Source organism: Polistes dominula, unplaced genomic scaffold (genome assembly GCF_049000335.1).
Source record: "Polistes dominula isolate Pdom_NZ unplaced genomic scaffold, Pdom_raw_medaka contig_33, whole genome shotgun sequence".
NCBI lineage: Eukaryota > Metazoa > Arthropoda > Insecta > Hymenoptera > Vespidae > Polistes > Polistes dominula.
Genome location: NW_028300998.1, coordinates 2500444 through 2516212, shown reverse-complemented (window position 1 = coordinate 2516212; position 15769 = coordinate 2500444). Strand labels below are relative to the sequence as shown.

At 28.6% G+C, this 15769-nt stretch overlaps 3 protein-coding genes across 5 annotated transcripts in view; 2 read left to right on the top strand and 1 right to left on the bottom strand.

Annotated features, from left to right (window-relative positions):
- Positions 1-32: 32 nt before the first annotated feature.
- Positions 33-6273, bottom strand: LOC107064543 (eEF1A lysine and N-terminal methyltransferase homolog). The gene is made up of 8 exons (XM_015317321.2): positions 5927-6273; positions 5724-5846; positions 5426-5642; positions 5107-5325; positions 4751-5010; positions 4288-4652; positions 4039-4220; positions 33-3946 (listed from the first exon to the last, which is right to left on the bottom strand). The coding sequence occupies exons 1-8, from the start codon at positions 6016-6018 to the stop codon at positions 3398-3400; spliced, it is 2007 nt and encodes a 668-aa protein (XP_015172807.2). The 5' UTR covers positions 6019-6273; the 3' UTR covers positions 33-3397.
- Positions 6274-6755: 482 nt separating this feature from the next.
- Positions 6756-9547, top strand: CytC (mitochondrial cytochrome C). Of its 2 annotated transcripts, none has more exons than XM_015317319.2 (4): positions 6756-6896; positions 8722-8774; positions 9027-9168; positions 9245-9547. In XM_015317319.2, the coding sequence occupies exons 2-4, from the start codon at positions 8736-8738 to the stop codon at positions 9388-9390; spliced, it is 327 nt and encodes a 108-aa protein (XP_015172805.1). In that variant the 5' UTR covers positions 6756-6896; positions 8722-8735; the 3' UTR covers positions 9391-9547. The 2 variants fall into 2 exon arrangements, with proteins under 2 accessions (XP_015172805.1, XP_015172806.1); XM_015317320.2 differs by having other exon boundaries at positions 6790-6905.
- Positions 9548-9697: 150 nt separating this feature from the next.
- Positions 9698-15769, top strand: part of LOC107064539 (rap1 GTPase-activating protein 1) — a 126794-nt gene continuing 120722 nt past the window's right edge. The window contains exon 1 of one of the 2 annotated variants that reach the window (XM_015317313.2): positions 9698-11263. In XM_015317313.2, the coding sequence (XP_015172799.2) occupies positions 10719-11263 (545 nt within the window). In that variant the 5' untranslated portion in view covers positions 9698-10718. Of the gene's footprint in view, positions 11264-12723; positions 12909-15769 lie in introns of those variants that run through there. The other variant, XM_015317314.2, reaches the window with a different exon arrangement.

Here is a 15769-nt window from a genome sequence, read left to right as displayed (position 1 = left end):
ATAAACGAGATCGGTTTCATTGAAAACTATGACTGATTTCCGAGATTTCTTATCGAATACTAAAAAAAAAAAAAAAAAATAAATAAAAGATTAGAAATATCTTGCAATGTATGGAAATTAAATTTGGCAATAGGTACGATTAAAAATACAGAAAGAAGGATAAAAAAAAAAAAATCAAATAGGAAGAAAAGAAAGCAAAACGTTTCTAATTTGAAATTAAATTGAACATATGATCGTTAATGAATAATAACAACAATTATTAATACATGTTCATTCGAAATCGTTAAGGTGAAAAATTAGAAGAAAACAAAAAAAATTGTTATTAATTTGAACGATTATTAAATTATTAACATTTACAAAAATTGTTTACTACGAAATTTTTGTCTCTTTTTTTATTTTTTTTTATTTTTTAAAAAGATATTACAAAATAATTTCGCGTTTAAAAGACAAAACTAATAATCGATTGTATAATCTCTTTTTTTTCGTATTTTTTTATTATATTATTTATTCCAACATGGGAGAAAATAAAATCTTTAAGATAATTTGATTCACAGTATCAGATATCGTTTATTCGATTTGAAACATTCGCGAATTTTTTCGAATGTGAAAAAGAATGCAATGTTTTATTCTTCTTCTTCTTCTTCTTCTTCTTTTTTTATTCTTTCTTCATTTTTTTTTTTTGTTCTTCATCTCCCTAAGTAATTCGCCATCGTGTGATATAAAGGCTATGCTCGTTAAATGCCATCAAATAACAATTTACGAAAATATCAAATTATAATCATGAAACGGCACAAGACGATGACGACGACGACGACGACGAATGGTTAAAAAACCATTTAAGTGCTCATCAATTTCGTTACAATTCGCACGATTTGTCAAGAAGACTGAAAAAAAAAAAAAAAAAAAAACAAAAAGGTAAAAAGAAGAAACGCAAAGACAGAAAGAGAAAGAAAAAAAGAGGGTGAGAGTAAAAAAGACAGAGAGAGAGAGAGAGAGAGAGAAAAGAAAAAGACAAAGAGAAAGAGATAGATATAGAGAAGTAAATCGATTGTGACTATGAGGAGTATGAGAATAAATAAATAAATAAATAAATAAATGAATGAATAAATGAATGAATTATATAAAATAAAATAAAATGAAATAGACAAAAGAAGGAATGATGAACGAGCGTAACAACACGCGGAATGTATATTACTCGTACGTGCCATAAATTTAATGAATACTCAAAATGTGGTGTTGTTGCTCGGACGCGACTTTAGTGTTATATTGTACATCTAAAATTAGTATTAAATTTAGCAGTACGTGTTTAAAGCGACAGTTATGGAACGTTTTCTCGTTTTTTCTAATGATATCGATGTAAATTACAAACAATAACATCGATATCGATCGAAGAATTGATTATTGTCGATCGGAATGAGTAAAGAAGAAGAAGAAGAAGAAGAAGAAGAAAAAAATAAATAAATAAATAAATAAAGGATACAGTTTTATTCGTACTTAAGAAATTTAAATAATTATATTTTTAGGAAGAGTCGTGTCGAACTTTTAACGCCTCTCGTCTCTATTAAACTTTTTAACGTTCTTTCATTATTAAAAAAAAAATAAAAAAAAAAAAAAAATAATTAAAAAATAATAAAAGAAAGAAAGATAAAGGAGAAAAGAGAGAAAAGAAAGGAAAAGAGTAAATGTAAAAAAAAAAAAATAAACAGCTGCGAGTAAAAACTGTTAAAAGATTCAAAAAGTTCTAAACAGTTGTAACAATAATCTCGTTTGTAAGTAAGAAGATAATTGTCCATTGTACTTCATTTATTTTTCTATTTTTCATTTATTATAATTATTCTTATTATTATGATTATTATTTCTATTCTTATTATTATTTTTATTATTATTATTATTATTATTAATATAATTCGTATAAAAAAAAGCACCTGTTTCATCAGTGAGTCTTAATAAAATATTTAGAAATTGGAAGAATTAATAATATTCTTCTCATTTTTAGATTTTGGAACGATAATCAAGTTAATCCAATTCGCATAACCGATCGACCATCATTCTTGTACAGATTATATTCGCTGTCGTTGAGAGTCATAATACTCGCGCATCCATTTTCTTTTTCCACGTGCAACTAATACGTAATGAAAAGTTTAGAATGTGTTTGTTACTTGAACTTTATGAATGTTCGAAAATTAATCAGGGTCTTCGGAATATTTATTATATAAATATATATATATATAAATATAAATATAAATATAAATATAAATATAAATATATATGCAATGAAAATTTGCATTGTCTAATTTTTCATAGCTACATCAAAACGAATGAATGGTAGAAAACGGCTACGTAGAGGATGACATTAATAAGTAACGGTTCCTGAATCTAAAACATTGAGAAGGAATTCATTGAAAATCATTTATAATTCAATCGACAACCAAAATTAAAATAATATTAATAATAATAATAATAATAATAATAATAATAATAAAAACAAGACTAAATGGGAGAAAAATAAAAATTGTTAAAAATGCGTTCGTACGAGATATGAAAGTGATTGATTTATATTCAAATAGAAGCAGAATCGTAGAGATTTGGAAACCTTACTTCTTGATCGAGGTATTGGTGTAGTTCAACATGAAAATCAGAGAGACCCAGTATATTAACAAGCATTGGTATTAACCAGTGTAATAATACAAAAAAAAAAAAAGAAAACAAGGAAAATTCAAAAAAATAAGACTTTGATATGTTGCTAGTACGCGTTATGGGTATTCCAAATGAATTTCAATATAAGTCTACACCACCAATATACAAATGTACGCACATGTATACGCGTATATGTATAAGAACATTAAGATCTTATAATTTTTAATGACTTTTAATATAGGTTTACTTATGTAAATTAAGAAAGAATAATTGTGCTCAATAAATTTCAATAAATAAGAATTTGGCAATGCTAATATATAACAATTATTATTATTACCACTATTTATACATATAAATATAAATACGTAATATATGTGTCCATAATTATGAAAGTGGTCTCTAAGTGAAAATTAACAGAAAAAAAATGAATTTATTAGTTATTACGCACCGCATTATTTGAAACTAAATAAATTCAATATAATTTTCACGATATTGTCAAAAATGAATCGTTAGATAATGTTTGTTTTTTCAATATTACATAGAATTCATATTATGTTCAAATAGAAATCTTTAAATATCTCGAAACAAGAGATCCATGATTTAGATCACTTTCATAATTATAAGCACATATACATAATAGTAATCATTATGTAAATTATTTACAACAGTTTTTTTTTACATATGTAAAATTAATATATTGTTATACAATGAGAGAATTCACTTTCATATTTAATTATGTATTACATATTTCAGTTATGTATTAAGAATCTATCGACAAATTTTTAACGAGCGACGATACGTCAAAAGCATCCGACGAGACGAACACTTTCCTTCTAATAGCCTGCTCGTTTAAATCTACAACAGCCTTTTTGATTTTATTTTTCCATTCCTTCGATTCCTTAGTATTTATAGAACACATTATCACGTCGTTAAGGTAATCTTGAAGAGTATAAGATACCACAGATTTAAATATCAATTTTAAATCGTCTTTTGCTTTTTGTTTAAGAGTACTGTCTCTGCTAACTAAATTCAGAATAAACAGACCATTGTCTGTCAAACAGGAAGCTATCATTTTCAGCAAATCTATTTCGAGAAATTGCTTAGGTGGGCAGCTCATTCCAACGGTAGTGTCCTTGCTGTCAACATCGAAAAGAATAGCAGAGTACTTTTTACCTTCTGAAGCAGCATTTTTTATAAATTCTATACCATCCTCGATGTGTACTCGCATTCTTTCATCCAAAATAAGACCAAAATAATCAATTGCAACTTGAACAATAGCTTCGTCGATTTCGACAGTTGTGATGTTTAACTGCAACACACAAAGAAAACATTTTTTTAATGATTCTGTCAATCAGATTAAAATATAATTAATATTTATTTTTTTAAAATAATATGTCATACATTTGTAAAGCAATGATATAGAAATGTACAAAGACGTCCACCACCAAGACCTATGATCACAATTTCATTAGATTTTGTAGAATCTAATATCGTAGAAACACCTACGCTCATATATATGTGGTGTTTATCAGCTAAAAATCCATTATCGATAACTTTCTTCTTTTTATGTCGTCTAGATTTTACTGAAAACATCATTCTTATTAATACACAGATTGTGAAACTTATTTATTGGATAACAGAAATCCATACCTTCTTTAAGACGAGCTTCGCTCTGAATCACATGTGGGTTGTTTAAAAAGATCAGTCTTCGCAATGTGTGCTCATTTTCTTCTATTTCTTCAACGACAAAAGAACCACTAATTTCACTCTTGCCTTCATAACAAGTTGTACGAGCATTCAAACTTGTACCTAAAGATAGATAGGGAATATTACTCTTAGCGGGTAAACCTGATGGAGCTAAATTGCGTATACAATCTCCAAGTTCAATTTTCACTGCATCCAAACTTTCAAAATTATGTTCTCGTCTAAGAGTGACAATAACAAGTCTATCCTGTTGTGTACTATCCAATACCTGCTTTCTTCCTTCTTTAGTACTAAACAACCAATCTGTTTCCCTGTTAAAATAGTAATATTTAACTTCATAAAAATTATGAAACATATTTTTTTGATTACTTCAATTCTTACTTATACGTTAGTAGAACAGAATCCTTACTTTCCTTGTGGTACTATAAATGCAGCATATGATTTCGCTCCTCCAGCACAAGGTTGATTAAGTATGTAAACTGTATATCGAGGATGCTTGTCACCCACTTTGTGTAAATCTAAGCAAATTTCTCCAACATCGGCTATACTTCTTTTATCAAGACAATTGCATATTAAAGCTGACTGTTGAATTGATAATACAGCAGATATCAAAGCGTCTACAGAGGATATTCTTTCAGGTTTACCGTCAGTTAATGAGATTTCAAGGATCTATTCAAATAAAAATATCCATTAGCAATATAAGATTAATTCGATTAATCTAAATTAACATAGTATGTAGAATAATCTTTTTTTTTTCACACTCACTGATTCTGTTGGCTTCATAAATTTAGTTGCAACAACAACGAACACAGGAATAGAACTGCCTTCTTCCTGTTTAGTCTTAACTTCAGCTTTATGACATTGTGCAACGCGTATCATAAAATTATTTGCAGTAAAATATGATAATATTTTACGTAGAATATGTTCTTGAAGTAAACTAATACAAATATATCTTCCACCATTACGTAGAACACGTGTGATTTCCTATGGAAGATAATTGTTCATTTATAATTGTCTATATATAAATGAATTTATCTATTATCTTAGACACATTTCATCTTCTTTTGTACACACACAAAATTACCTTAAAATATTTATCAATTACAGATATTGTTTCTTGCTTTTCATTGGGCATTAAAGCATCTAGAGTACCTTTATCCAATACAACATTGAATTTTTCATTCGAATAAGTCATTTGTGTAGCATCCATTTGTTCATATATTAAATCTGGTCTGTCGTTCTTATTAATGTTTAGCATTTGTTTTATAACAACCTCTGATACATCTATATTAGTAATATTTCTATAAGAAAAAAAAACATATATAGTATGTTTATAAATAATTACAATTGTTTATAATGCTAAAAAGAATTTTAATACCAACCGATATCCAACATCATAAAGTGACATACTCAAAGTAGAATTACCACACCCAACAACAAGTACATCATTGCTTAACTTAATATACTTCATTAAAATATCACATAATTCGGTATATTCTCCATACCTAAGATATTAATAAAGTGTATGAAAAAAATGATAGAATGTAAAAAAAAAATATTTTACATTTAATTAATATAAATTTACCATTCAAAACTTTTGTTGCCACGTTTTTTGAAAAATGAATTCCAATATTCCGGCTGACTAAATTCCTCGTGAGTTTTAGGCAAAAGATTCATAATTTTGGTAAAATAATACTTTCAGAATTTAACCTATAATTTACCGGCTTCTACTTTCACGTTATTTCATTACTTTGATATCAAATATCGAAGAACACAAAATGGCGATAAAATATCATAGAAATTTTTGCAAATATTTCTTGAATAATACAAATGTTTTAAATATGGTGACACGATCTTTTACAAATTTATAAATAACAATAAAGCTTTAAGAAACACGATCATAAAAAAGAATTTAAAAAGTGATACTCAACTTGATGTTAAAATAAAAATCGTCAATAGATGGCGTTTAATTTGTCTTCCTTCGTATAAACTTCGAAACCAATTAAAAAAAAATATATATATATATAAATCATATTATATATTTACTAAAATAAATAAAAAAAAATTAATATTTATTATTATTTAAAAAAATTACCACAATAAAAATTGTAATATTATCTTAGAACAATTTTGCATTTCACGCTCAATTAATTCTCGTAGAGATGGAGGCGACAATTTATAAACATATTGCAATATATAATAAATAGATAGAATTTATATATTTATAAAAATATATATACATATAAAAAAATAATTAACTTTTATATTTATTAAGAAAATATTAATAGAAATTTGTAAATTCATTTAAAACAATTTATATTTCGCGCTTAATGATCCACCAATAAGTGTTCTCCTAGCAATCGAAGCGACATCTATGAACACTCTTTCATAACAACGTCCTCTAATTATTGTTGCGTCAGCCATTAAAATACCGTGGAACGCGAGCTGGCGTCTATTATTGTTGGATATTCATCGATCGAATCATCTATACACGGTCAGCGAACGGTTGGTTCTCGTCCTTGCCAGCACCGAAAAAGGTTGAGTGTACGAAAGAAGTAAGTAAAGTAAGTTATTTTCCTTAATTATTAGCAGACATCATTCGCTCGTTAACGTCAAACGTAACACTGTAATTTCTCACGAAATAATTGATTTAAAATAATGCTCTTTTTTTTTTTTTCAAGAAATATTAATGAAAAGAAAATTTTTTACTTTCGTCATTACTATGGTATTATACCACGTGCAATTTTTCGCATAGACGCGAAATATCAAGCTGACGTTACTCAGTAAAAATGTCTAATTTCGAATTCCTCGAACAAACGAAGTGTTACGTATTTTCTTTGTTCAAACATATACATATATACATATATATATATATTTAAATATAATATATATATATATATATATATATATATATATGTATATTTGAAGAAGAATCAAGTATTACATAATCTGGCCCTGAGCCAGTGCCCTACTGTACTTTATTTCTACTTGTAAATAGGTGTGTGATCTCTTTTGGCTAGCATAGATATTCTTTTGTTTCATCTTTTCAATTCCATCATTTTTACGAATTATTTTCTTATATTTCATTAATAACTGATGTAAGATAGAATACAACTTATGAAAGACTAACTTTAGGAAATACTTTGTACATTGTACATCTCGTTACGAAATAATATGACGTTTCAAATTTCTTACGAAATTATCTACATATGTCGATAAAATAATGAGAAATAATGGGTTAAACCAAATTTTCCTTTTTTCTATAATAACATTTATATCTTGATATTATTAAGTTATAATCTTATTCGATTTACAATTAGTGATTTAAAGCTCTATCAAATGGGTAATATTTTCCTACTTTTCTTATCTATAAAGGATAGTAATCTGTGCAAATTATCCAAGTGGATTTGATTGTAATCTGACCTCTCATCGTTCGCTTGTTTTATATTTTTTTTCTTTTTTTTTTTATTATTCAATTCCCTTTATATTTGTTCGATCATCAAATCTACTCTCTTAATCAAGCCATCTGTGATTGTACGCATGCGTATTATCTATACCGCGAAAAAAGAAGTGCAAGCGCAAGCATCGATTCATTACATATTTCAACCTCATTTTACTTTTTTCTTTTTTTTTTGCTCTCTTTTTGAGATTTAAATTAGATAACACGGTCACATTGTTAATGAAACATTTTTTAAAACATCGTACTTAAGTACTTATTTTTATCAGCTAGCGTAATTAATGTGATTAATCGTCTTATGAATGAATCAATCTGATTATGAATAAAAAAAAAACCCCAAATGAGATTAATATTATCAAACATTTTGACGATAATGGTCGCTTATATTTTTATTTTCGTACTTTTAATTAATAGCACACACCGAATTTGGTATTTGTCCATTTTTAAAAACATTTACGCGATTTCATTTATAATTAGAAAAAATTTGTATTACATTTGATATAGTAATTGATCGCCATTTTTGTAATTGCTTGACATACCCTTATGCGATTTATTTTGTGATAAAAAAATTTGAAAGAAAATCGTTTAATAAATTCTTTGATCTTGATAATAACTTGTGTTACGTTGATTCAATGTTTAAAATATCTGTCTCGTGATAAAATTCTTCTAAAGCAGACGTTCTTTTGATGACGCAGGCGTGAATGATTATAAAAGCAATCTTCTACGTAACTACTACGTCACGATCACGAACTTGTAATGCACTTGTAGTAGTTGAGACATAAGTACTTTAGAAATTTATAGACTACTACATAACGCATAATGCACCGTCGAATATATTATTCGTTTAATTTATTTTCAGACAACATGTACAAGTATTTTTTAGTGAATTTATTTTAATTATTATTCATTATTTATCGTTTTAGTAAAAAGAAGAAATATGGGTGTACCTGCAGGTGATCCAGAAAAGGGAAAGAAGGTGAGATATTAACACAAATATTATCAATATAAATATTATAAATATATTTTTATAAATAATATAATATAATTTTTATAATTTAATACATTATATATATATATAATTTATATAATATATATAATGTAATTTTTATAGATATAAATATATTTAATATATTTTTATATTAATTATTAATTATTTTATATTATATATTTAATTAATTTAATTATTATTTTATATTATTATTAAATATATTGGTTATTATGTTTTTAGATCTTCGTACAGAAATGCTCACAATGCCATACGATAGAAGCTGGTGGCAAACATAAAGTAGGACCAAATTTACATGGTCTGATCGGTAGGAAAACTGGCCAGTCACCCGGTTATTCGTATACGGATGCTAACAAAGCTAAAGGTACATATTTAACGTTTTCAAATTCATTCGTTTTCGATATTTAACTTCTTCATTCTAATTATAATTCTTTTATTAGGTATTACATGGAACAAGGATACTCTGTTCGAATATTTGGAAAATCCAAAGAAATACATTCCCGGCACGAAGATGGTGTTCGCCGGTTTGAAGAAACCACAAGAACGTGGTGATTTAATCGCTTATATCGAACAAGCGTCTAAATAAAAAACTCGCTGTGCGTGTATCGAAGGTGGTGAAGCACGAATTCGCATGCGGGTTTAATGTCACGCAAGAAATCTTAGTACTATTATCATCATCTTAATTCTTGCTGACGTTTCTCTCACATTTCATCAAAAAAAAAAAAAACAAACAAACAAACAAACTCATTTCTAAAGATTCTCCTCCTTCACTCACTCAAAGGCGTTAACGTCGATATTCAAAATCTAGTGACAAATTGTTATTGTTAATAAGTAGATAATACAGTGTTACAATTATGTACGATACATTGACAAAGAAAGGAGCTTGGCTAGAACAAGTCTTCTTTCTTCATCTTCGAAGATATTCCGGTCAAAGTCTCACGGATGGCTGAGCCACTCGTTAATCGTACATCGTAATTATTTATTGCCATTGTGTACCGATCGAATCATTCAACTAACGTTTGTCATTTCTGTACAACGTAGTAAAAACCAGAATACAGATTCGAAGATACATTTCTAATGCTCTTTATTCTTTTTTTACGATTTTGTTTTAATTAACTCTTTGTACTCTAATGATCGTTATTCCCGAACGATCTATTTAATATAAAATATAATTAAATCGTTCGTAAGCAATTTTTAGAATTTTTCAAATTTTATTATCAAAACATTTGACTAATATTATTTAATTGTTTATAATTTAAAATAAATTTTTTTACTTAGTATTAGGTGGTTCGGAAAGTCGTTTCGTTTCGTTTTTCTTTTGTAAAAATGAAGATAATATTTGCTTCGAGGTTAAACTTAAACCTTTCAAGTGGTCATAAATAATTAAATTTGATAAATTTAACCTCTCATCGATCTCATGTGTTACTATTTGTCGGTTTGCATGAACCAATGCCATTATTGTGTCAGCACAAAACGAAACAACTTTCCGAACCACTTAATAATTAAATTAGCAAATGAAAATTTTATAACCGTTTAATAATACATTATACAGCAATTAATATTTTATCTACCTGTTGCTTCATTAAATTAATCGATTAGTCAATGAGTGACTCAATTAAATATTTTTTCATAGACTTTTTTTTTTAATAAAATATTTTCTAATTTCTATTAATACGGCATCAGAAAAATGTATTGGAACTTGTCAGTAAATTATATTATGAAATTAGCTAGAGAGTACAAAGGGTTAGTTTTACGAAAGAACAAATAATCGATACGAATATCCTTTTAATTTCCAACTATGTTATTTTCTTATTAACGTAAGTTTGTATGGTTACAAGATAAACAATTCTTCATTGATAAGACATGAACGAGGAAGGATGCGGTTAAAGTGGTAGGAAACTGATCTAGGTTTACATGCGTATGGGAGTTACAAAATCTTTAACTGGACAAAAACTTTATTTAGTTGAAACGAGTCGTTGCGAAACGATAACGTGTTCTTTGTACTTTTTTTCTGTAGAAAACGAAAAGAAAAAAAAAAAGAAAAAAAGGTCAAATTTCTTATTAAAATCAATCATGGATAATAATAATTCTTCCTCGTCGTCAGAAAATTCGAATAACGAGTCGTGTTGCAATTTACGAAGTAAAAAAATAACGCCGTTAAAACTTTGCCTAACTCGTGTATTCAGTTCGAACGCCTTACGAAGTCCTAAAAGTCCTTCGAATTCTGATTCTCAAGGATCGAGTCCGGGTTATTCTGCGAGTCCTGTCAAAGCAAGACATTCTTGGCAAATTTATTCTTTGAAAAACAAAGACGATAGATCTCCGCGATCTTCCGAAAGTGGAATTTCCCTATCTCCACCCTCGAAATCGTTGATGTACGAAACATGTTCAGATTTATCGGAAACTTCTCCTAACAGTCGAAGAAATTCTTGTTCTCCTACGTGGTACGCTAACACAGGGTAAGTAAATATAATATTACATAATTCACACACTTACATTGTTCAGAAAAAAAAAATATTATATATATATATATATAATAACTATAAAATATGAAATATTATATAATCAAAATGCAGTCTTTTAAGTATACAAAAATATGATATATTGTATATGAATTTTTATATTCAATTAAAAATAGAATTGGAATAGAATACGATTTGAAAATAACTATAAATCTTAGTATATCACAAGACATTCAGTTTCAACGTCAAGATATAGTGGAAATTGAAAATGGGCGTTGTTTCGATCTGTCCCATCACAACATAATAATTTATTCGTTTCATTTTTTGTTTGTTTTTAAACGATAATGGTAATCAGAAATGATTAACAACTTTGAAATTACTTTACGATGTCGAAATAACTTATTTGATATTTTTCTTTTCTTATCGGCCAAATACTTGTCACGATTCTAATGATACTTAAATCATTGAAACCATTCAAGAGAAGAAAATTCTACAGTCGTTAGAAATTATAGTCGATTACCGATGATTGGGTTATCGGACCAAAACGACTTTTATCACGTCTTTAACAGGCCAACCTGCTGCTGCTGCTGTTACTATTAGCTATTAGTTGTTAGCTTCATTGAGATTAAGTTCATAGGAGAGGAAACTCTTTGACGATGTTTATATGGCATATATGTGTCAATGGGAATAGAGAGTGGGAGGATTACATATCGATCGTAAGAATATTATATACTAATTAGATATTCGCGACATACTTAATAAATAATAGCGAAAAGATTGAGATCTCATTTATCAAAAGATTCTTCTCTCATCTAATTTATATTTCATTAAACATTGTCGCGTGACATTCAAATATAGACTTTAAATATGTCACCATTATTATATAATATTCAAGTGACCCTTACAAATTTACCATAATCACGTAACATTTAAATATACTTCGAGAAATTGAACATGGCCACGTGAAATTTTCACAAAAACTTCAAATTCATTAATATTCTAACATCATAATATTCAATTGTATATTATTGTCATTTGATATTTAAACAGACCTCGAATTTGTTCAATCTTATGACATAATTATTCAAGTAGACCTGAACTTTTCAACGTCGTCACGTGACATACAAGTAGACGACGTCATATTTTCAATATTACCCACGCGCGACGTTCAAATAAACATTTCAAATGATTTGTCATTAATAAAAATCGTTTTGAGAGAAACAGTAGCAAAATCGAAGAAAGTATATAACAAATGATAATGTCTGTCTGTCTGTCTGTCTGTCTCTGTGTGAGTGTCGAATCAGATTGAAGGAATAAATGAATGATCAAAGAAGTGGTAGCAAATCCTTCGCGCAGGAAAACGAAGGGGGAAGATGTCAGGTCGATGCAGCGCCGGCGCTGCGAAAAGCGGCGCTGCGGAACACGTTCCCACCAGGTCGCTTTTCTCTCTCTCTCTCTCTCTCTCTCTCTCTCTCTCTCTCTATCTTTCTTTTTCGCGTTGGGAGAGCGCAACTCTTCTCCTCGCACAAAGTACACTACACGAAGCGCTTCTGAACAGTGTAGAACGGGCTTGCGACGACGAGAGCTCTACTCTAGTAAGCAACTAGGAATTTAATCCAAAATACACGTACGCAAACAACAGGTAAGTCGGGATAATAATATATCTCTCCTTTACCTTTCTCTCTCTCTCTCTCTCTTTCTCTTTTTTATCATCTCGTTTTATCTCTTCGTGATAAAAAGAAAAAAAAAATGACAAGATAAGTATCCGTCTTGTGTTTTTCTTCTTCTTTTTTTTTTTTTATATTTTTCAAACGTTCGTCGTTAGATACATCAATGTAAAAAGTATTCGTGTGTGAACATCTAACTCGAAAGATTAGATGATTCTATAATAATAATGATTATGAAAATAATCAATTACCAAGAGTTGACAGTGATCGATTTTTATCTCCATTCCAAAATGGAACTTCTTTCTTTTTTACTCTCGCGTTGGACTCTTCCACCTATCTCCATCTACACGCGCCTTATTCATTCATCTAAGTAATTAATGTTGAAGACTTAAGATTGATCGACTTTGACTTTGGGAATCCTTTCATCGAGATTTTCTAATAGTTTAGTTTCTTGTGGATTTTATTAATGTACGTTGAATTGATTTTAAATAGATTCGAGTATATATATATATATATATAACGTATGCCAAACGTCATTGACTTATTTTACGTAGGACCGAACGGATGTATGTGTACATGCATGTATATATATATAATATATGTATCTATATGTTACATATACATTGATGATCACGAAGGTAACGTTTAACGCATATAATTGTGGTGCGTGTCGCGTCGCTGCCCTTGCGCGGGCAATTGCTCGTTCCTGTAATTGCATCTTTCATAGACCATGACAAAAATGCATCATCTATATGAATTGTTTTTTTTTTTTTTTTTTTTTTATATATTTTTCTATTACTCAACCTTCAATTATGATCTTTCATACTTCGTTTATCCTGTCATTTTAATTTTTCATTGATAAATATCTAAAGAAATAAAAGAAAAGAAAACAAAAACGATTCATTATCATCGTTCATTTGATATTTTGTTTGATTTCATTTTACAATCAAAACAAAAACAAAAAAATACCGTCAAATTTCAATTTATTTTCATTTATTCGTATTATAAGGGGAGGTAAAAATAAAAATTCATTTAACGGGCTGATAAGAATATACGAGATTTGATATTCTCGAGTGAAGATGGAATGGCCTCGAGCAACGAACGAAATTTAGGGCAGGCTGATTCCCAGTCCACGCGCAGTGAGAGATATTTAGTAGATATACAGTTACATACAAATATCACCTGTGTAGATATTAACAGTCTTTTTCCCTTTTCTTTTTTTTTTTTTCCCTACTATTCCCTCGCTTTTTCCTTGTATATTGTACTGTATATCTATATCTATATACATAGGTAGCCTGCATCATCAGACAAAAAGTAGGTCTAGGGAATCAGCTGACAGAAAGAGGCGCGTGCGCTTCGGCAACGCGATTCGAAACGCCCACAAAAGTACACCTACGCTACTGGAATCCAGGAAACGGGAATAACGAGTTTCGACATTATTTCACGAAAACGTGATACTTTTTTCTATATATATATATATATATATAATTGCATTGTGTTGTTTCGAAATACTTTGTAAATGTTTTTTTTTTTTTATTATCGTTACTTTTTAAATATTTTATTTGTGAGATTAAAAACAATAATCAATCGTTTTGTACTCGTCATCAAATTTAGAGTTTTGTTAAACGTCATATTAAACGTCAACTTTAGAATTATTGTTTATTTTTTGTACTTGTCGAGAGTCGTCGTATCATTTCATAACGTGTTATTCACAACGACCTTGACCAAGTGGGCGTCCTGTAATACAAGTATGTATGCACGTACGTGTTTATTTAAGTGGATACGTGCTGATAAACAAAGTCGAGGGTGGAACGTAACGATGCACTAATCTCGAATGAACAAAAAATAAAGAAGAAAAAAAAAGACAGAAAATAAAGAAGGAAAGAAGGAAAGATATTTCTTGAAAGATCAATAGCTTCGTAAGAATTTTAATGGGAAAAAAAGCTCGGGATGATTAAAGGCTTACGAACGTAATCGAAAATGCGAATAACTCGTGGATCTTTTGGTTTAAACGAAAAAGAAAACAAACGTGTTTTCTCTTTTCTTAGGACTGGAACGTTTTAACACAAGTATATATATATATATATATATATATATATATATATATATATATATATATATATATATATTAAATTGATGCAGCGAGAGTAAAAATAAAATAAGAAGAAGAAGAAGAAGGTAGAAGAAAAAAAAAAGGAAAAGTAGTACGACGAGACATGGGAAAATCTCGTTTGTGTGCTAGATTATAATAGGATTAGAATAGATCATGATGATTAGATTCTTGAGACATTAGGTTCGAGAGATGTCGTTTTTAAAAGGTAAACTATGCGAAGAAACTGTGTTAATTACCTAACCAAATAATGATATTCGAAAGTAATGATCACGAAGCTTTCGTCGTTATTTATTGACGACGAATGACTAGCTAAAAAGAAAATTCAAACGATGATTTTCTCGGGATGTTTCTTTTTTCATTTTATTTCATTTTTATTTATCATCTCTCATCTACATACATACATACATACATATATACATACGTACTTACATAAGTTCATGCATGACATTACCTACAGTATAATATCGATTATCTTAACCCCTTACGATTCAATGTATTTTTAATACGAGAGGCCATTTTCGAGGAAAATGTTCTCATATCGTTCGATAAGAATAGCTATTATTATTATTATTATTATTTCATTTAAGCCGATAAGTCAAACCGGTTCGTGGTTTTTCATATTTCCGTAATGGCAAGGACGATGCAAGTTAAATAGAGAGATTAAGTTTATCAAGAAAAAAAGAGAAATAATGAGAAAAGATTAGTAGAAAGTAGAAAATGATT

Bases quoted from the DNA above. Each gene is read 5' to 3' on its own strand.
- LOC107064543 (XM_015317321.2), bottom strand. From the start codon at position 6,018: ATGAATCTTTTGCCTAAAACTCACGAGGAATTTAGTCAGCCGGAATAT. The intron at 5,847-5,926 runs GTAAATTTATAT...TTAATATCTTAG, and splicing joins GGCAACAAAAGTTTTGAATG to GTATGGAGAATATACCGAAT. The intron at 5,011-5,106 runs GTGAGTGTGAAA...TTATTTGAATAG, and splicing joins TTATGAAGCCAACAGAATCA to ATCCTTGAAATCTCATTAAC.
- CytC (XM_015317319.2), top strand. From the start codon at position 8,736: ATGGGTGTACCTGCAGGTGATCCAGAAAAGGGAAAGAAG. The intron at 8,775-9,026 runs GTGAGATATTAA...TTATGTTTTTAG, and splicing joins ATCCAGAAAAGGGAAAGAAG to ATCTTCGTACAGAAATGCTC. The intron at 9,169-9,244 runs GTACATATTTAA...TTCTTTTATTAG, and splicing joins GGATGCTAACAAAGCTAAAG to GTATTACATGGAACAAGGAT.